Genomic DNA, 22,280 nt, shown 5'->3' with positions numbered 1-22,280 from the left:
ACTGTCCTTACAGTATGAAGGCAGCCAGGAACTCAAGAGACTTGCCTGTCCCTTCCCTTTCCCCAATACAACTGAACCTGAGACTTAGACAAATGGAGTGACTTATGCAAAACCATATGGCCCAGAGCAGGGAGAAATGAGAACCCAATTCTCATTCCATCTATGGTCCCTTCACATTGGTTCACGTAGTGTTAGTTGCTCAGTCATCGTCAGCTCTTTGTGATCCCATGGACTGTAGCCCGCCAGGTTCTTTGCCCATGTAATTCTCCAGGCAGGAATATAGGAGTTGGTAGCCATTCCTTTCTCCAGGGAACCTTCCTGATCCAGGGAATGAACCTGGGTTTCCTGCACTGGGTTTTCTTTATCCTCTGAGCCACCAGGGAAGCCCCTAGTTCACATAACATCCTATCAAATGATGACCGTTACAGTGAAAGGTCCAGACAGAAACTCAATATCCACACATGACCAGTGGAAGCAATGCTTTGTCATTTGACTCCAGTGAATTTTATATAAGAAATTGTCCTTTCTAACACTTTCTCTGATTCTCAGATTCACAACATTCTCTTTCCATAAGAAAAGAACTGAATGGATATAACTTGACTTACTGTGGTGTTCGTTTCACAGCATATCAGTTCAGTTCAGTTGCTCAGTCATGTTCGAGTCTTTGTGAGTCGGACATGACTCTTCACAACATATACACATATTGAATCATTATGTCATATACCTAAGCCTAATATAATGTTGTATGTTAATTATACTTAAAAAATAAAATAATTGTATACCTTTCCCACTAAAGATGGAAAAAGGAGAGTTAAGCTGACTTTACTTGGTGTTTTAATTTTTTTTTCTATTACATATTTTTAACTAAAGAGCCTCTTGATGAAAGTGAAAGAGGAGAGTGAAAAAGTTGGCTTAAAACTCAACATTCAGAAAACTAAGATCATGGTATCTGGTCCCATCACTTCATGGCAAATAGATGGGGAAACAGTGGAAATAGTGTCAGACTTTATTTTTGGAGGCTCCAAAATCACTGCAGATGGTGACTGCAGACATGAAATTAAAAGACGTTCACTCCTTGGAAGGAAAGTTATGACCAACCTAGATAGCATATTAAAAAGCAGAGACATTATTTTGCCAACAAAGGTCCATCTAGTCAAGGCTATGGTTTTTCTAGTGGTCATGTATGGATGTGATAGTTGGACTACAAAGAAAACTGAGGGCTGAAGAATTGATGCTTTTGAAGTGTGGTGTTGGAGAAGATTCTTGAGAGTCCCTTGGACTGAAAGGAGATCCAACCAGTCCATCCTAAAGGAGGTCAGTCCTGGGTGTTCATTGGAAGGACTGATGCTGAAGCTGCAACTCCAGTACTTTGGCCACCTGATGCGAAGAGCTGACTCATTTGAAAAGACCCTGATGCTGGAAAAGATTGAGGGCAGGAGAAGAAGGGGATGACAGAGGATGAGATGGTTGGATGGCATCACCGACTCAGCGGATGGGTGGACTCCGGGAGTTGGGATGGACAGGGAAGCCTGGCATGCTGCAGTCCATGGGGTCACAAAGAGTCAGACACGACTGAGCAATTGAACTGAACTGAATTTTTCATCTTCAATTTTTCTGTCTCCTTTCTACCCCCAAATACCTCATATCACCATCAGGATACCAACCAAGTAGAAAATGGTATAAGCACACGGGTTACTGTCTTGGGGACGTAATAATCACCATGTCACAGTGTGTTAGAATTGATGCAGTGTATATATCTCACATGAACCTATACTTCTCTATAGGAGTTAGAAATTATAAACTTCATTTAACAGATGAAAGAACCATGGTTTTCTGATAAGACGATGATGCCCTGAAGTGGAATAGTTTTTGTCTAACTCTGGATTTTAGGGTGGTAAATATGGGGACCAAAGTCTTTGGGAGATCCAAATGCAGGAAACATTCTTACTGCCAACATTAACTAACCAGATGCATTTATGCATAAATGCTACACAGCAATTAGAGAGACAGGTGCATATATCCACATTATCATCATTTCTGCCCAGTGTATCTGAAAGCATGGTGAAGTTTTGCTCTTATCTGGGAGAAAGAGCATGGGATTTGTCCTTGCCCACGTGGTAAGTGACAAGTTACATCAAAGAGAACTATCACTGTATGGTGTAGAAATGTTCTTCCTAGTGATGTGTTAATTTTAGCAAAATGTTACCATAATGAAGCAGCATATTTAACTCATGGAGGTTTTTTATGGCAGTACTCTGTAAGTGCAAAGTAAAATCTGATCGTATCTCTAGCAGAGTCCCCCCTTCCCCCCCTTTTAAAATAAAGAACTTCAAGAGCAGAGTGGGAGAGTTTTAATGATAAAAATATAGAGTCGGTTAACTATCATCTTTAACTGAGGATAAGCTCTACTTCTTAGTTGCTTAACCTCTAAAAAAACTCCAATTCTTAAGAAATTTAAGATACTTTAGGATCTAAAATAATGCTAGACATCATTAGAAAACTCCTTATTCCTCTTATGATCATTTTATGTTGGTACATAACTTCTTCCAGAATTCTTCTAAAGGATCATTATTTTTAATTAAGTTGAATTGTGAATGAAATGGAAAGCGTTGTGCATGCAGTCTGCCCTTGAGATACTTCATTTTGAAAGAATCCCAGATTAGAAGTGAGGAGATTAGAGTTGAAGGAAAATTTACAAAGCATCAGTCTAATCTTCTCCTCTGGGTAGGATTGTCATTAACAACATATCGGCAAGGAGACAAGGCGGTATCTCTAAGAATCTGACCAATGACAGGGATCTCACTCCACTCAGTGGTCTACCCTCTGTTCAGCAGTTCTCATCATTTTATAGTTCTTCCTTATTTTGAATGAAAATCTAACCATTCTTTTGTCCAGACCAGACTCCCAACTGGTGCAAAATCTCCTTTTTCTTCACATGTGATTTTTGAAGACTTGTCTCCTTGCTTTTGTTCTTTAGATAAGCACCCTCAGTTCCTATAATGTGTCTTCCTCTATCTGGGGTTCAGACCCATCAATATCATCCTTGACTAAGAAGTTATTGTCCTCTCAATTCATTATAGTTTCCTAGTGTCCCTTGTAAAATGCACACTCGAAGTTTATGCCACCTTTGGTAACCTTCAGACCTTGTTGCTGATGAGAAATGTCCCTTGCCTTACGTGACTAGCCCTCCTCTGCAGTGACAGGGGGTCTGTGCTCCGAGGACCTACCTTCGCCAAGGTCTCATCATCCAGGTGATTCTTCTGAATCACATGTTGAAGTGCAAAATAAATTTTTTCCTGAAGCTTCTGGACCTTCCTTGGTTCTATCAGCCAGGCTCGGTCTGAGAAAGGAAAAGGGTGGGTAGGAAGGGGACAGAATGTAAGTTTTGTTGTATTTCACCTACATATGTAAGTGCTGAGATCTAGACCTAACTCAAATTAGTCTAAATTGCTTCTGAAGACATGTAATTATTTTTCTAAAATGAATAGCTTATAAGCAATGCCATGAGGACAATAATGTACAAAACGCTGACAGGAAATCAGGGTGGAGGTAAAGACACAGTGATTCAAAGACACTCCTTGTGTCTTACTGTCTGTTGCAGTTTACATCTCTTACTCACTCTCTGGACATATGCTTAGATTTTCTTTCAAAGTCTAAGTTAAGAGGAATCGGGTGGAGAGGGAGGTGGGATGGGAGACCAGGATGGGGAATTCGTGTAACTCTATGGCTGATTCACATCAATGTATGACAAAACCCACTGAAAAATAAAAATAAAAAATAAAAAAAGAAAGAAAAAAAAAAAAAACAAAAACAAAGTCTAAGTTAATGATTTGTGAAGAAATGAATTATAGAAGTGAAGAAAATCTATTGTAAAGGAGCATTTTTGGTATTCAGGATCTCCCTTCTTTTATATAAGCTGTTATAATTTATATAGTATCAACATGAATCAATATAAAAATTAATCCTGAGTCCTCTGTTTCTATATTGAATATTTAAGTAATGGCTAGGATAATCCCTCTTTTCCTTTAGGCTTTCCTACTTTCTTTTTTCTTTCCTCCCTCCCTCTCTTTGTTCTTTCATTTCGTTCTTCTTTCTTCCTAGATGCTTTATACCATGGTGACAAAATTCAGTCCAGCATCAATGCCTTAGGTTGAAACTTCAGTGAAGAGACACCCAGAGTGTCCAAATGCTGAACAAATACTCATGGAAAAGAACTTCACATGATCCTTCTGAACACAGTTCAGGTCAGGTGAGAAACTCGATTCTGTAATCCTAGACAGGGCCGGGACAAGTCTAGCCAACAGTTAAGCGAACCCTTACGTAAGTGAGCACAAAAACCTTTAGTGACCATTGTCAATCAGAATACATTAAGTTTCCCTGCTTCTCCCTTCCCTAAACCATCCGGAGCTGAATAGACAGTAACTATTATGGCAAGAACCTGGGCGGAAGGGTGGGTCTGGCATGAGATGGAGCCTGCACAGGCTGGAATATTGTCTTTCCTCTTTGAATATGCACTATGCCAAGGTGGCAAACACGCTGTCTTGGAGTTGCTTCTAGAAGCCTCTGAGTGTGGGTCTGTGACCAGGGCTGAAGATTCCCCACAGGGTAGAATAAGCTAAACCTCATGCTTCACTTCCAAGCTCTGTGGAATTTGATGGCTTTAGCATATCCTTCCTAGAAAACAGCTCATAGTTCAGCTGATTTTTCACTCATAAGAAGCAGATTTTCTTTTCAAATGGGGCAATTATCTTCATGGATTGTTTAGATTTGATATATTGTGTCTTAAATATTTGCTGCTGGGAATTTACTGATTTGCCACACACATACCTAAGAGGACAGTGAATTTGTATTGCTCCCTTTGAGGAAGCAGGAATCAGAGTGAAACCACCTGCTTCATCACAGACTTGCAGGCTTAGAATTAATCTTCTACTGAACTATAATCGATGGGAAGAATCAAATGCAATGAGAAAATGGCAGGAGGAAAATTATTTGGCATTTGGTTGCTACCAGAAATAAATCTTTCTTGTCACTTCTTCCATTTATCTTTGTGCTGCCAAGTCTGGAAAACCTTCTAGGGTTAAAAAAAAAAAAAAAAAGGGAAAAGCTTGGAGGAACAACTTTATTTTAGACAGAGCCACGAAAGAAGCTGTTAGTAATAACATGCCAATTGATAACTAACTTCCATTTTTGATAAAGTAATAAAAAAACAGAATCAAAATTTTAAAAGTCATTAAAAAATTTTAAAAATAAGTGAATAAAGTCTACCAGATACAAAGTGTAAAGGCTGTATTGTGGGTACACATAGCTAGTAGTGATATGTCAACAAGTCCCATCACCAGGAAGATTAATTCCTTCCAGCCTCACTGAAAAATGTGTTAGGTGTAAGAAAAGAGAAAAGAGCAAGTCTCTAGAGATAAATGGGTTGTAGAAGGAATGAGTCTCTTGACCATAAAAATGACCAGGAATGTGTCTTTCTTTCTATACAGAACTGTTAATGACACTGCTATTCCTTGACCTCAAATCTAACCCAACAGATGACTGAATGAGCAGCTCTGACTTTTCATTCTGGTTGAGGAAGGAACCATGCATTTATTAGGATTCTATACAGGTTCAAGCTGGCACATGCTTTTAAAAAGAATTTCAATGACTATAGTGCTATTTGATCTATCAATGTAACACCTTACCTGCTTTGAAAACTTTCTGCTGTTTATTGCATTTCAGAGCTAGACTGGGTCTTTATTGTTATGAAACTCAACCCTCTTTGCAGGTAAGGAAACAGATTCTGAGGGGCCAAGTGTTTTAGGTCACCCAGATATTTGGTGATAGAACCTGTTCTAGAGTCTCTACGACCACATCAGAGGTCCTTCTTTTCCAGTCTTTAGTAGGAGCCGTTTTTACCTCTGCTGTCCTTAAAGCTTCTAATATTGCTTTAAACAACAACAAAGAGGCACCAGCATTTGCCTGAAGGAAGAACGCTAACATTAATTTGGATAGAAAGGCCAGTGAAACAGATATTTAAAGAAAAGAAAGTATATGTTTTACTTTTTTTAATCCCTATGCTGGCTTGTTCATTCAGGTATATTTCTAAGTCTCACCTTATTGGACATTGTTTCTGTGTCCTTTATTCTTAAAATCAAAAGAGAACTTAGTTATAACTCAGGCCACTATTTTTCTTCATTTATCCCTTAAGAAATGATGATGCTTTTCTGAATCTGGAGTCAACCTTACCACACACGCTACTCTTGCATTTGAGACCAAATGGATCGTTCATATTAACATGAGGGTACTTTTCTTTGAATTGTCCAAAAATATCACAAGCTTGCTAAAGAAAATATAGTTCTTTTAAAGTTTCTCCAGTGAACCTTGGCTTGGATAGGTGCAATTCATGTTAAAGATAGCAAAACAGTGTTTTTTTTTTTTTTTTAAATGGTAAGTACCTCAGACCTCCCTACCTGGAGATATCAGAACAGCAGAGGAGAACAAAGCAATCTCTTCCTCAGTCAGCTGCAAGGAACACAAATTCTTTGCAAAGTCAAATGCTTCATTCACTAAGTCATCAGAACCTATAAAAGAAGGGAAATCAAGTGAAAATACTTGAATAGAATGGTGTAATAGTAAGAAAAAGTCCCATAATCAAGAAATTATTCAAGGACTTGCATACTAAGCACACAGGAAAAATATTTCCAAGTTCCTGACCAGAAGGAGTGATCTGTGCTCTGCTGTATGCTTAGTCCCTCAGTTGTGTCTGACTCTGGGGCCTCACGAACCCACCAGGCTCCTCCATCCATGGGATTCTCCAGGCAAAAACACTGAAGTGGGTAGCCATTCCCTTCTCCAGGGGATCTTCCCAACCCAGGGACCAAACCCCCATCTCCCGTGTCTCCTGCATTGCAGGTGGATTCTTCACCTGCTGACCCATCAGGACAACCTGAGAAGTGATTTAGTGATGATTGTAGAATGAGAAAATTGGGCAATGTCTTGACCAGGTAACGAAAGTCAAAATTACCAATGAAGGGCAGATAGAAGCAGTGTGCACCCATTGAAATATCCAACTGGGACTATATAACCCCACTCGCATCTTGTAAAATTGAAATTAGTTCCAACTGAAAATTTTTAAGTTAGTGATTTGAGGATCCTTTAGTACAGAGATAGCATTCATAGAAAACCTAAAATATTATGTATAATGGGCCAAGGGCTGTCATTTTTAGTGGCACTTATAGGATGTCACTGGTGATGTAAGATGTCCATGGGCCTCAAACTAAGAGAATGGAGATAAAGTGCCTGTCAGTAAAGCGCCTGTAATTTCCTGGAAATTTAACTGAGGAGCAAACATTCATTCCTGTTTACCTTCTAATGAACGACTTGCAGGTAAGGTGCTTAGCCATTGTGGAGCCTCACAAAACAATGCTTCATCCCTACACTGATCCTTGGTAAATGTTTATTTTATGAAGCTGGAAATATACCCAAGTTGCTTGCCAATGTCTTTCCTCCTTTCTTGAAAATCTAGCTTTGGAGATGACATGGATGCGTATCAGCTACAGGAGGGAAACACTGCCGGCCCTGGTGGACTTGCTGTTGGCTACCATATCAGCTAACAGCACAAAAGGTGAAAGGGCAGTGGCCTTCTTTGATGTCTGCGGGCAGGATATGGAACAAATGACACTGTCAATGGTTAAAACCTTTCCTGGCATCAGTCCATCTTTGCTAACATTCTTATCCACCCCGCACACTGATGACGGGAAGTGAACGACACACTTCCAGAGGCTGATGCTATCCTGCCCTCTCCCACAAGAACGGTCTGCGGATCATTCAGGGCTAGTTGGCCCCCACACTGTTTGCGCTCTCAGAACTTCATGAATTAACAGGGAGAATCATGACTCTGGGTGCAAAACAAGTGGAAGAGTTCCTCTTCTAAGCATCTTAGTTCATGATTACAAACTTGCATAAGAAACTTAAGAGGTCACCCATGGACCACCAGTGGTCTACATGATGTACTTTGTGAAGCAGTAAGCTAGAAAGTAAAAGAAAACCTGATTCTATAAAGAATGCTTAGAGTGCATCCCAGTTCTTTAGAATCCGTTTTCATTGACTTCTGAATGAAGCGTGGCTGGTATCAAGAGGGTCCATGTTTCCTTCCTTCTTTTGATATTTGGAGGCACAGTTGTAAAATCAAAGGAGTTAGATGAAATGTTGGAGGCTCACCTAGTAAAACCCTTATTGAATAATGAGATACTAGTTCTCATTTTTAGAGAATCAGGACATTTCTTTTACCAGTTATAATCTAAGTGGAGGAACTGATGGTAGCCAATAAAACTGATGGTAGCTAATAAAAATGTGTCATCACCGAAGGTGAACTCACCTAAGGCCTTGAACATCTGCATTCCTCCATATTTTCCTTCAAACAGAACAGTGTTGTTTAATGGGTTGAAGGCACGACACATTCTTACTAAAACCACTTCCAAGCAACCTATGCGAAAAAAAAAAATTATGTATATATACACAATAATAAAGACCTTACTACTGCATGTAGGTCAAGAGACATCAGAAAACTTTAAAACACACACAGACTCAAAGAAACACACATTCAGAAACACCTCAAGATTCCTTCACAAGTAAAAAAAGAACTATGTTAGAAATAAAACTCTTGATGCATATGTGAAGAATGAAAGATAAAACATAATTTAAAGGTGACTAAAATGGAGGGCAACAATGTTCTCTTTGGAAGAATGTATTCCGCCCTCCCCTGCCCCATTTTTGTACTAATATTAAAGTTAGTTTCAAATTTACAGGTGATGATAATTGGCCCAGAAAGAAGTTTTATAGCAGGCAACTTCAGTCTGTTAACTTCTTGTAGAAGTTTTGGTATTGGGAAAACTTGCACGCTACTTCAGTTTTTAACAGAGTCTGTTTATATTTCTGCATCTGATGACTTAAGGACACCTTCAGGATGTTTCCTGAAGGCACCGTTTATGTATTCATGTCTTTGACACCAGGGTTTCTTAAAGAGGTCAAACAAGTTTTGGCAAAATGCTGAGCATTACCCACTCCAGGGAGTTACAATCAACATTCACAGATCAAAAGTTTATTGAAATCCCATCAAGAAGCAGTTTGTTCAACCTTGACAGGCCTGACGTTTCTGAATTTGCTGTTAGTCCAGTAGTGGCAGGGCCCTTGTCTGTAACCATAGGCGATTGTGGCCTATTTTATTCACTGTTATATCTCCAGGACCTAGAAAAGTCCCTGGCACATAGTAGACGCTTAATAAATCTTTATTAAATGAATTAGTTGACTACTTCTGTTTGTTCCTCTGAACACTTACTGACATCCTGAGGAACAATTGCATGGTTTCTCCACATTTTGGAGAAAAGGGCTTTTGCCCCACAATAGGTTGGAAGGTGACATCCACAGTGAGAAGTCACACATTTGCATGAGAACATCACACCGATGATTTGGTTACATCCATGTGGTACCCCGAGGTACCCCGGGTGCCTTTCTTAATCTGGTGTCTTATTTCTTTGTTCTTCTGATTTCTCTGCTTTCCCTCATATGTCACCTTAGCATAGGGGCTTACACATAGGGAATTCACAAATATTAATGGACATAATGCTTTTCTGACTAAAATAATCATAGGAACCATTTATTCAGTATCTCCAATATGGAAGGTACTTTACTTGACCCCTTACATTCCGTGTCTCCTACCCTTAAACCAAGGTGGGTTTCATCATTGCCTTGACTTATTAGTCAGGTGGAAATAACACTGAGACTTTGGAAGGAATGTCAGAAAAATGCTATGCACTTTTGTCTTGCTCTCTTGAAATGCTAACTTTTGAAACCTAGCAACCATGCTGTGAGAAAGTCCAAGCAGTCTGTGGAGGGGCTCACATGGATAGGAAACGAGGCCCTTCAGCCCAAAGCCTGAGTGAACTCTGAGCCATCAGCTGGCACAAACAGCCAGCCGTGTGCATGAGCCAACGTGGAAGTGGGGCCTCTTGCCCTCAGTCAGGTGGCTGCCTTGGTGAACACCACAGCAAGCAGAGACGAGCCATCCCTCCCTGAACCCTGCTCAAATCAGCTTTGGGAGCAAAACGAATTATTATTGTTGTTTGAACCAAGTTTTGGGGTGATTTTTAATCTAGCAACAAATATATCAAGTTCATGTTTGAGTCAAGATTTTCACCTTTTTAATCATTTGGTAAAGAAGCAGCAACAACTTAGAATAATTATTTTATCTGACTCAAGTTCAAAAGCCAGCTTTGCCAGGTCCTGGCTATGTGGTATTGAACACAGTCCTTCAGTTCTTCAAATCCTTGCTTCCTCATTTATAAGATGGAAACCATATTGAGCACACGAGATTAAAAAAAGATGTCATAGGTAAACATAAACATGTATATGTGCGCTATTACATATATAAAATGATGTTATTATTATTTGCTGTAGCCCTTTATGTAAACACCAGAGTGGTTCTTATTTTCTATTTTCAAAGGGGGCCGAGAAAGACAAGTAAATAGTTTTCCTGCTTGGGTGATGGCAGCTGCAAAGAGAACCATGTGCAGTTTCTTGAGGTTCTTCCTAAGTGACTGTGCATGTGTCAGGGAGTCTGTGTGAGAGGAGGGAGGAAAGATTAGAGCAGAGTGAGCTTCTCCCAGTGTATTCTTGCTGCAGGCTATCCTCATTAAAATGATTGGAAATGACCACAGAGGCAGAGCTCAGCTAGCCTGGATTCCAGCCCCCCAACAGAAGGCAAGCAGTACATTTTAGAGCCAGCTCAGCAATTCAGCCACCTTGACACGCTAATTACTTGCACTGCCTGTCAAGCTGGGTATCTCAACCTCCGCAATTAATAGCTCCACTTTCAATAAGCAAAATTGTATTTGACTTCAAAGGCGAGCTGAATGAGTATCAGGGCATTTTTATTACTGAGCGTTTCCTTTGGGAGTTGGCTGACAGTGTGGGTGGTAAAAATGACTACATAGCAGATGGAGGATTTTCTAGAACCAACCTCAGCTAAGGGTGGACCACATCCTGGTCTAAAATAGAACCCCTTCCCCCCAGCAATGAATCTTCTCGCTTACCTGACTTAAGAAGTAGGATTTGATCATTTTGACAGAGTTCCATGAAGCCTGTTATTCGCTTTGCAAACTCTACCACATACTGGATGGCGTGAGTTATCTGGATGGCACATTGCTGCCACAGTGCTTCCCTGGACTTGAAGAGAGAAACACGGAATGGACATGGAGCCAAGAACAACTTGGAGACTCAGTGAAACACTCAAGTTTGCTCTAACCGGCGTTGATCTGTCACTTGGGGGTTCACGGTGGGAATTCACCCCCCTTTAGAAGAGAGGCGATATTTTCTAAGATGTTGTTTTGGTTTATTTGAACCTTGATACACCACAATTATCAAAGTACTGAAGCTAAAACAGTGGAAATATTGCAATAGTAAATATCGATATTTACAGGTTTTTTAATAGTTTTTTCTCCTCCTCTCCTCACCTAAACAAACTCAAGCTCTTAGTCTGTTTTGTCAAATCAAACTCTTACACTCAGTAGTAGCAATTTCATTCACAGACTTCCACAAAATTATTTTCAATGTGTATCTGACTGACACTAAGTTTGCAATATTTTTATGTTGTGTTCTTTCCCCAGAACTTATGGAGACTGCTTTTTGGTACAAAAAGAATTTCAGTGGAAAAGACATCAGATCACATCACTCTCTTAAGTACAACAGAATCCAGAAATGTATTTTGATCCTTGGGTTATTTTCTTTGGAAATCCAAGTATGTTATTCTGATTTTTTATTGACTGTAATAATACCTATGCTTTGTCTCCTTATTCATATAAAAGTGGTAACATTTAATTGTTCCACTGGAGAAAAATCAGTATGTTATAGTCATATATTTAGATATAGACACATTTGTAAATTTTATTAAAAGTTAATTTTCTGGTAGATTTTGTGATTGTGGATCTCAGTCTTGTAAATAATGTGAGTCAAAACAACAACAACAAATTCCTTCTCTTAAAACCTTCTCTAATGGACACAAAATAATCAAAATAATAATTACAATAAAAACAACAGGTATAATGTGGGATGAGTTCTCCCTTTTTCCTCTGGTCATGTTTTCACAGGTAGGGCAAGAAAACATTTAGAATACATTGTTTAATATTTTTCTAGAGTAAGTTTGCAGATATTACTGCTGTGATTTTCAACTGCTCTCGTTCCTTGCCTGGACCAAAGAAGCCACCAAGAGAGGTCCTAACATCACCCGGTGTGGGCCCAGCCTCCTCCGTCACGTGAGTGGGGCGCTGGTTTTCAATCAGAGCAGTTTTGCCTCCAGATGTGGTGATATCTGGACACATTCTGGTTGTCGCAACTACGTGGGAGGGCATGCTACTGACATCTAATATGTAGGGACCAAAGATGATGTTTAACATCCTACAACGTGCAGGACAGTCCTTACAGCAAAGAGTTGTCCAGTCTGAAATGTCAACAGGGCTGAGGCTGAAAAAGTCAGAAATAGAGAAATCGCAGAAAACCCTTTCGCTTCCCAGAATACCTTGCTTTGATACGCTTTGATTTCTTCATAGGTGTGGGTCTGCCAGGCCAGCTGGTGTAGCTCCTCCATGGTGTACTGACATGTCTCCAAATGGGACTTAATGATGTTCTGTGCAATTCGATCTATGAGAAAGAAGACCACTTTGTGGGTTTGTGAATAAAATCCCACTCTGCTGAAGGACTTGCTCTTAATGTTTCCTGAAGGAATGCATTTTGAAGATACTCCACTTGTATGAGCATATCTTTAACACTATTATCTATTTACACATCTCCAGACAAACTCTTTATTGCTTTCTCCCCCAAATATCAGATTTTAATAAAAATTAACTGCCTTCTCTTCCTCTTTTTGGTCACAAAATTGGTGTCTTAAAGTTATAAAGTGTTCAAATAAATATTTATTTTTGAAATAGATACAAATTACGTTTCTTGCTTTTTGGCCTGAAAGTCTGCTAGCCTTGTAACATTTGTTATACTGTAGCAGTCGGTTTAAGCTCCAAATACTTTAAAATATTTTGAAAATCACTAGATCACCAGTGTTTATCTCAGAAAGGAGAAGTTGAACTATAAATGTTTTGCTTATATTTTAAAAAGGGAGGATTTAACAATAATCTTAAAAAAATAGTTTTCTATAGAGGAAAGAGAAGAAAATGGGAAGTGGGCAGGGATAGAGGTCAGACTTCTCCAATAGTATTAATTTTGTAGATTTGACTTTGGAACCATGTAGATATCTTCCATAAATAATAGGAGAGGGATATGAAATAATATTGACTCATGAGGTGATAATTTTGAAGTTAGGTCATTAGTGTCTTTATATTCTTTCAAATTTTTCAGAAGATAAAGTTTTTCTCTGAAAAAGTTAAAAAAGAGAAAATAGTTTAATTCATTAAAAAGTAGAAATAAACACAATCAAGCTTGGTGGGGCACTTAGTCCAAATGAGTTATATATGGCATTGTATCTTAAATATTGATCATTTTGAGTTTCAAGGTATGAAAGTTGAGTCATAGCACCAGACACAAGAGTTCTGTTTAACAACCTGCCGTGAGTTCCCGAAGTTGGATAGAGCTGGAAGAAGGTCCCCCCATGATCCCTTCTGCTATTTGAACACATAAAGGTGACATCTGAGAAACCAAAGTATGTTAGTCGCTCAGTTCTGTCTGACTCTTTGCGACCCCATGGATTGTAGCCCATCAGGTTCCTCTGTCCTTGGAATTCTCCAGGCAATAATACAGGAATGGATAGCCATTTCCTTCTCCAGGAGGTCTTCCTGACCCAGGGATCAAACCCGGGTCTCCTGCCTTGCAGGTGGATTCTTTACCATCTGAGCCACCAGCGAAACCCTTGGGAAACCAAAGTTCTTAGGAATTCTGTAAGTGGGATGTGAGTAAAATGAAGATGACCATATTTTCTTCCTAGTAACTGTTCTTGGCTCATAGAGAAGTGGAGTTTCTCCTGTGTTACAGGTTGTGCCATTTTAAATGCAATTTCTGTCTTTCTAAGTAGCTATATTTCATTCGTTCTGCAGGAGAATTCTCAAAGCAGTACTTAGGTACCTTTTTTTTTTCTTACCTTGCTAAGTTTCTTATTTATATGGCATGAAATAAATTGAGTTTTAGTAATGTAGAGAATTAAAAATGTAAGCTTAAGTTTCTAATGAACCTTCCAAGTAAAAAATCTCATATAGCCATTGCCTGGCACATTATATACACTGAATAAACGGTAGCCACAATTGTCATTGTTGGGACATTCTACATAGTTTTTCATCAGGGAAGCAATCTGACCACACAATGGAGACAAAACAGAGATATTTAATTTTGGAATCAGTGCTACGAAGGAAGATATTTCAATATTTATTAGAGTTGTTCAATCAGAACCATAAGCTGATAGATATAGAAGATGCTACAAAATTCTAACTTATGATTATTGTTATGCTCTATTGGATTCAACATTGAGCATTTCTAGACTTTCATTGCTTATCATATTATAAAGATCCTTTCTTTTAAAAAATCCTATATTCAAAATTTTATTGAACATCCTCCTATGTTGTAAAACAGGGCAGGAAATATTCTATACATCATATTAAAATAGATTGGTATGTCATGCTTCATCATTTTTCAATTTCACTTGGGCAGTCTAATTACTAAGACTCTTAAAAAAACATATCTATTCCTCAGTAGGTATATAATGAAAACATAGATTTTTATGGCTCTATAGTTTTCAAACCTTTATCTTCTCAGTGTAGTCTGTTTTCATTTTCAAAGATATACGATTTGTCAGTAATTTACAGGCTTCAGGGTTTATAAGCAAAATTACAATTGCACTCAAAATTGCACTATGAAAAACTTTTTATCTGTTCTTTTACAACATTTCCTGAGAACTGCTGACCAAAGTTTAAGAATTCTCTAGCTCTCTGCCACCAAAATTTAGGGTTCTATGGGGTATGAGAGAAGCGAACATAATAAATGAATGGTCAGATTAAGCAAAATGGAAAGTTAACTCCACATGGATGCTTTAGGACTCAGCTCAAATAGGAATGGCTTTTGTTCTCAGGTAGAATGGCCAACTGCCATTACACTTAATTTTCACTCAACCAGGCCTTACCTCCAGTCAGGCTCACATTATGCTTATTTGAGTGGATGTTTCTTCACCCTTCAAGATGATGAATTCTTCAAGAACTGACTGCAGAACCCAACATAATGCTTTCATATATTCATTCACATGTTCACACATGTTTTTTGAGAATGCCTAGCTAAGATACAGAGTTTAAAAAAAGACATTCTTTTTTTGAAAAGGATCTTATAATAATATTTTGCCATATCGTGATATAACAAATACCACAAGTTATTGTGGGAGCCCAAAGCAGAAAGTGTCTAACTCAGTCTGGGGAAGGCAGAAAAACATCCATAGAGAAGATGCCTGTTGACCTGAGTCTGAACAGGAGTTTGTCACATAAAGAGAGAGATAGACCTTAGGTAGAGGGGATGACGGAAAGGCACAGACGGAAACTAGCTCTGAGCTGGATAACTGCTGACATTATACTTTACATCTTTACAATCTTTACCTTTTACAAACAATTTCCCTTTGACTGAGGAAAAAAGTGAGGTTCAGAAAGAGTGAGTGACTTTAGACCCATTTTCACAAAGCTAACAAACGGTGTTTTGAAATCAGCTCTGTCTTTCCCAGCAAAATGTCTATATTGTTGGCAACGTAAAGTGCATGGAAGAGATGAAAAGAAGGAAAAAAGAAAGTAGGGTGGACACTGTGACTGAAGACGGAGCAGCTGAGTAAGCCAGGCCAAGGAGTTCGAATTTTATCTTGTAGCAAGTCAGAGCTAGCGGCAGCTGTGAGGCAGGAGAGTGACATGGTCGGTCTTCTGTTTTAGAATGGTTATCCTGGCCACAGCAGAGAAGATGAGATGGCATGAAGGAGTAAGTGAGATTAATCAGGCTGTGGTGAAAAATACAGGCAACGTGAGGGATTTCTGGACGAGGTGAGAATGCCAGAGACAGAGCGGAGGCTAGATTTAGGACAGTTCTGAAGAAGGATGCATTGGATCAGCGAGGGGAGTGTGTGTGTGTGTGTGTGTGTGTGTGTGTGTGTGTGCATGAGAGAACTTTACAGTAGGTACTCAGCCAATGTTTAGTTAGTAAAGATAATGTTGAAAATATCCATCTAGCCATTCATCCCCCCATTTTCTGCTTTATTTGACAAAGGATGTTAGTAAGCTAAGACTGACCCTTTGTTTGATGATCTTAAAGCATTAGCACTCACGACAGCTTTGAAGTCAAACAGTAAACATGAGCAGTTGTATACCCTCATGGTGAGACATACAAGGCAGATCTCTTTCTGACATAAGACCTGTATCAATAAAGGCCAAGACAGTAGCAGCAGTAGCAGGAGCGGTCCTTCTCCACTTCCTTCCTCAGGTCCGCAGATCAAAGGTGAGCCCTGTGCAAAAGCCAGATTGACCCTCTCAAGGCTCAGCAGGGGCTGGGTGCGGTCTGTATAAACCACACACTGTATAAACCACAGTAAAGCAAGACTGGGTGCCTAGGGAGCAAGGCCAGAAGACTCGTTCTGTCCATTAGAAAGCTGCATGACCATCAGAGGAGATGGTTTGTTTGGACTGAGTCTGCAGCTGTGAAACGGGGAGAAGGATTTAAAAAGAGGGGACAAAGGGAGAGACAATGAATACAGTATGCAAAGTTCCTGCTGGGCGCCAAAGGAACTTTCAAGAGTCCTTGCCTGGAAAAACAGAAAAGGTAAGAGTAAACGTGATGATCTCAAGGGACCAACCACATGAGAAAGTCCAGACAAAGAGATCGAGGTAAAAGAGCAGGGGATGTGGAATCTTTCTGGGCAATCACACATCCTTCATCCATTTCCCTGACTTGGATTGCAGTTGCTTCTCAAAGCCCAGGTTTGGTCGGATCCTTTAACAAGCTTGGGTTGCAGACCGCACGTGCTGAGGAAGGAGTCGGCTCACACTGTGCTGGGATATTGGGTCCACAGATGTATGGCCCCACTTGACTGACTAATAGGAAATTCTACCACCTTCAGAGATGATGCGCATGGACTATCCTCTCCCTCAGACCAGGGATGAGGCTAGAGATTTCTTAAGTGGATCTGAAAATGCGACCCCATCTTCTCAGTAGTTAATATTCGGTTTATGTCAGTGAGACACAGGTTTGTCCATTTCACTAAGAGTACGTGGGCTGCTTTGATAGTTAATAAAATGATATCAAGGAATGAGAAAAACAATTTCACATGTTTAGCCCAAGTCATTCCTTTTCAATCATGATGAGGAGAAAAGTAAATATTGATGCTGGCAAGGGAAAACCGGGTGTATAATTACAAATTAATAGTAAGTCCACTCTTCTCATTTTTATTTGCTAATTAAAAAAAAAATCTTGCTCTCACTTTCATCTCTTTTTTTTCCTCATAAAATTCCTCTTTTATTTTTAGACTTTTACTGTTACACTTTCCTTGAAGGAAGGCTTATTAGAACCCAAGACTTAAAACCAATTAATAGAATTTGTAACTTCATGTGTTAAGTAACTTTACAAGATACAAGAATAATCCTATAAAGCTTTAAAATTATGGATATAGAGATATGTTTATGGCATAGATTGTGGTAATAGTTTCATGGGTGTACATTTACCTCCAAACTCATTAAGTTGTATACATTAAATATGAACAGATTTTTTGTATGTACAATTATTACCTCAATAAAGAGATTTAAGAAATAACTAATGCAGGCAAATGAACTTTATAATTTTTTGATGAAAAATACTGTTAATATTGCTACACTTCCCTGGAAGCTTTAGAAGTAATCTTAGATCCACTTATGAGCAAAAAGAAGAGATAAAGTAAATTTTTGAGGAGAAAACTGGAATAAAATTGATGGTAATTCTCAATAGGGTGTGCAAGATTTGTAGAACATTGGGTCTGGAACTAACTTCCTTCCTTTATTTCCAAAAGGACTGTATCTAAATAATTCCAGAAGTTAGTTGGGTTACCTCTCTCTCTCTGAAATTGTAAAGTTTCCCTCCCCTACCCCAATCCTCATCAATCTTCATGGTGATCTGTGAAATAAATCAAAGAAGTATGAAAAAAGTCCCTCCTTAAGGTATTTACAAATGGTTGAGATGGACATGAGACACACAGGTCAATAGATTTAAAAGGTTAATCATATCAGACAGTATAAAAAAATATTTTGAAGTAATATTTAAAGAAACACATGAAAAATAACTTTTATTATGTATTAATCCATATAGTAAAGCAAAGTTTGGAAAGAAGTCATTTAAATTACCTAGTACTATGTAGAAAAAAGGCTACATCTGCTTATTTTGATGAGAAGTAAGTAAACTGACAAGTAAGGTGACAATTTCTTGTTTATAACTGCAATATTATAGAATGAGGACCAGCTTGCAGCTACTAAAATAGCAAGTGACCTTCTGCATCTCTGATTTCAACCACTCAGCGGGTTTTTTCCACCAAAGGGGCTTATTTTAGCTCTCACTAGACATTTCAGCAAATGGTGTGCTCCAAAGGCTATAGTGTCTCAGACACGGATTGCACGGGTGGTTTCATTAGAATCCCACATCCTGGGAGCGGGGAAAGTTGAGTATATCTTTAAAAACTGCTGCTTTCAGTGTTATTACCAAGAGCACCCGTGGCCCAACTGTATCAAGGCGACAAAGCTGAGGCTCAAAGCTATATATAGTAATTGAGGGAGTTGCATCTGAACTTCCTAATTCTTTCTCTTCCTCCTTTTTTTTTCCTCATGAGAAAGGATGGTTTCTTCTTTGTGAACTATAGCCCCTATTCATTTTTCTCCATAAGGAATTAAACAAAAAAAAACCTAGGAAGTATTCTTCTTAAAATACTATATATCAGCCTCAATCGAAATGATTAATGAATTTTTAATTTATCACTTGCCTTAAGGATCTAGAGAACTGCTCAATTCCCTGTTTAGTTTATACTACTAGTGTGGAAGTGGAATTCTTAGGGGATTCGCTTTGAATTAATGCCAGGATATCTCTACGGACTTGCTCAAGGCAAGTTTTAAGTGCCTGCATTAGATTTTCAGAATATCAAGACTCCTCAGAACGCACACTCTGAGGCAGTAACTCTAATATATTAGAACAATTGGTTTAAAGGTGGAACATTTAACCAAGTGTGCATTTTGTCTTTTTGACAATAGACTCCCAGTTTTATAAGCTTTCTGTCATTAAGTAGAACAAGTCTACTGGTTAGGGTATAACAGACGACAGTGTCAGAGAGGACAATGTTACTTTTAAGGCCTTTCAGATTTTTCTAATCTCTATTTAGAGATGATTATTTTGGGGGCATAAGTAGAAATGTGCTACCAGCACAGAAACATCAATATTAAAGCTTAAAACAGCCATCTAGTAGTGATCCATAACCGCAATAGGAGGAAGGAAAGATTTTCAGCACAGATTTCAAGTTCTTTAAAGTTTTTAAAGAAGAATTTGGGGCCATAAACAACCCATAACTCATTTGTTGGTTCGGTTTCAAGGTCCAGTCACTCATTATTCTCTTACCAGTGAATTAGGGAAGCTTCTGGTCTCCTTTTCAAGCAAATTCTACGGCCAATTATTATATCAGAGAATGGCATAACTGATTTTTACTTCATGTAGGTCTTAAGCAAAATGCTCTTAAAGTTCTTTAGAAAGAAATATTAAGAAAATAAAAGATTATGTTATTACCTATAAAAATGATGAAAATGTGATAAGACACAATTCAATAAAACATGAACATAGAGAAAAATAGTGGAAAAAATTGGATTAATACTACAAGTAATAATACCTGGGCAAAGACTGCATAAACAGATTAATAAATAAAATGGCTAAAATTTTATCAGATTTCAGGAAGTTGTGAGAGCATTTTAAAATTAAGAAAACAGAAACTAAAGCAGAAAGAAAAACTGAAGGAATCCATATGGCATTTATATTTAAACAGAGTATATCCAAAGGGAAAAAAGACCATAAGCAGCGAAACAAATCAACTATCTAAAAGGGTGACTTCTTAATAATTTAATAATGGAAAGCTGTTTTGGAACACAAGTGTTTTGTTTCATTGCAATAGGGCATGTCTAGTTTTAGAGAAATTACAGTTCCCTTTCTTCAAACTAGCTTAAAAAATTAAGGAAGAACTTATTATAAAAAAACATTATCATTCAAAGTTAAGTTTCATGTAAAAGACCTTGTTCACAGAATAATCAGAAAAGATCGATTCAATGCCCGAGAAATGGGGCGTTCTAAGAAAGTGTCTTGTTAAGACGGAGGAAGCCAACGTGAACTCCTCTAGGCTTTTACTTCATGCCCTCTGGGAAGTCACTTAACAGTCTAAGGTCTTAGTTTCTTTGGGCTTGATTTTCCATCCACAGAAAGTTTTGGCAGCAGTGATATTTTCTAAGGGCTGTGTAAAAGCATAGAGACTTGAGTCTGAGGGGTTAAATAGGAATTTTTCTTTGTTTTGACTGGTGAAGGGAAGTTCTGCAGAGTTACGGAAGATAAGAGTACGGCTCACAGTCTTAAAAGCATTTGAAGAGACTTAGAACAAGCAAAAACAACATAATCTTGAGCCCATGAACATCTTTACCACTCTCTTTTAGAAAGTGCACCTCCCTCTCCACATCACCCAAAGGACACTCAGCAGGTCACAGATGATGGAAACCCAATTATGAAAATTCCCCAGGGCCATCATTAGGATTGACTTCTACTATTTGGATTTTGCTGACATATGGATTGACCGTTAATTTAAACAGAAGCAATCCCTCCCCAACCTTATCCCCCTTTTGGAAATGTAGTCAATATAATTCTGACCTTTAGGAATAACTAAATCAGAAGACATCTTTGGAGGCAATGATTACATTTTCAAACATTTAATCTAAAATTTTAAAAGTCACTTGATTGCTTAAATAATACATTTCATTCATTGACTAATGTTTTGAAGTAAGTATTTTCTAAATAGTCTGGCACCAAATGTTCCTAGAACAAACGTGTCTGAAAACCAAATAGCAGTTCCACAATAGTCTGCATAAACAGGGCTCAGATTTAAAAAGTAAATTTCTTTTTCTCAGTAGTGAGGGTATATTGTCACATATCCTTATCTATAGCTTACATCTAAAATAAAAGTCTTTCCAGCTAGAAACATTTTCAACAGGCTTCCCCACATTTGTAAACACCACAGAAATAAATCCTGTACTGGTTGGGAGAGAGCCTGTTAAGTTGGTTGTGTACTATGGTAATGAAAATCAAAGTGTATCAGGCTCCAACAACCTAACCATCAATTGACATTTCTGTGTTCCATAGCTTATGCGGTATTTTAACCCTTGCCAGTTCTTCCCAAAGTAGGTGTTTGAAAATGTGGCCAAAGCAGGACCTATTCACCCCAATCAGTGGAAAAGAGATTCAGAGCTATTTCTGAGAGTCAGTGTCAAGCTTGCAATGCTGGAAGTACTAGTCAACAGTGGGGCTGTTTCAGAGGCTGTCTTATAAGCATAAACACTCTATCCTTCAATAAGTCGGAGGCAGAACCTCATGAAATCTCCTTTCCTCTTCCTTATTGCAGAATATTTTATGTCTATTATGGCTTTTGAAATTGAGTGTAGAAAATGGAATTGGTTTTCCCATAGCCTCCCAATAGCACTTTTTTTTTTTTTGATTGGTGGATTTTAAAGTCTTCTCAGGAAGTCCTGAGTCAAAAATTAATTCCAAACTAGTATCTCCAGGAGAAGTCTACTGAGGAAGGTCAGTTTTACACAATTTCAACTCAAAACAGAAAAGGTGATTTACCTAATGTAGTGAATGCTAGCGTGCAAGGAAAGCCGTACTGACAGAGGCGTGAGCATGTCGTGGCTAATGTGCATACGTGTGATATAAGTAGATACACAGGTTTATAAGTACTTCAATTAAGCATATAGGTATGTATTGCTTATGAGGTAGATCATTTATATATGAATGAATATATATTCATATATATACATATATATTCATATATATATATGACTCATTGCACTGAGCATGATAGGTGAGTGACTACAACACAATACTAGGTGACCTTGGAGATTTTTTTCAGATTATTTAAGGATATCTAGAAAGAAGGATTTGAATAAAAACCTAGGAAAGAACTACGGGCTTCCCAGGTGGTTCAGTGGTAAAAACAATCCACCTGCCAATGCAGGAGGAGGAAATGGCAACCC

General features: G+C 38.4%; 1 protein-coding gene across 1 annotated transcript in view; it reads right to left on the bottom strand.

The window, feature by feature from the left end:
- RORB (RAR related orphan receptor B) overlaps positions 1-22,280 on the bottom strand; it is a 48,871-nt gene that overhangs the window by 7,842 nt on the left and 18,749 nt on the right. The window contains exons 4-8 of the mRNA XM_065907842.1: positions 12,554-12,675; positions 11,073-11,205; positions 8,360-8,467; positions 6,453-6,563; positions 3,228-3,340 (exon numbers count right to left, since the gene is read on the bottom strand). Of these exons, the coding sequence (XP_065763914.1) occupies positions 3,228-3,340; positions 6,453-6,563; positions 8,360-8,467; positions 11,073-11,205; positions 12,554-12,675 (587 nt within the window). The remainder of the gene's footprint in view (positions 1-3,227; positions 3,341-6,452; positions 6,564-8,359; positions 8,468-11,072; positions 11,206-12,553; positions 12,676-22,280) is intronic.

This window comes from Muntiacus reevesi, chromosome 17, assembly GCF_963930625.1.
Source record: "Muntiacus reevesi chromosome 17, mMunRee1.1, whole genome shotgun sequence".
NCBI lineage: Eukaryota > Metazoa > Chordata > Mammalia > Artiodactyla > Cervidae > Muntiacus > Muntiacus reevesi.
This window is presented reverse-complemented; position numbering and strand designations above follow the sequence as displayed.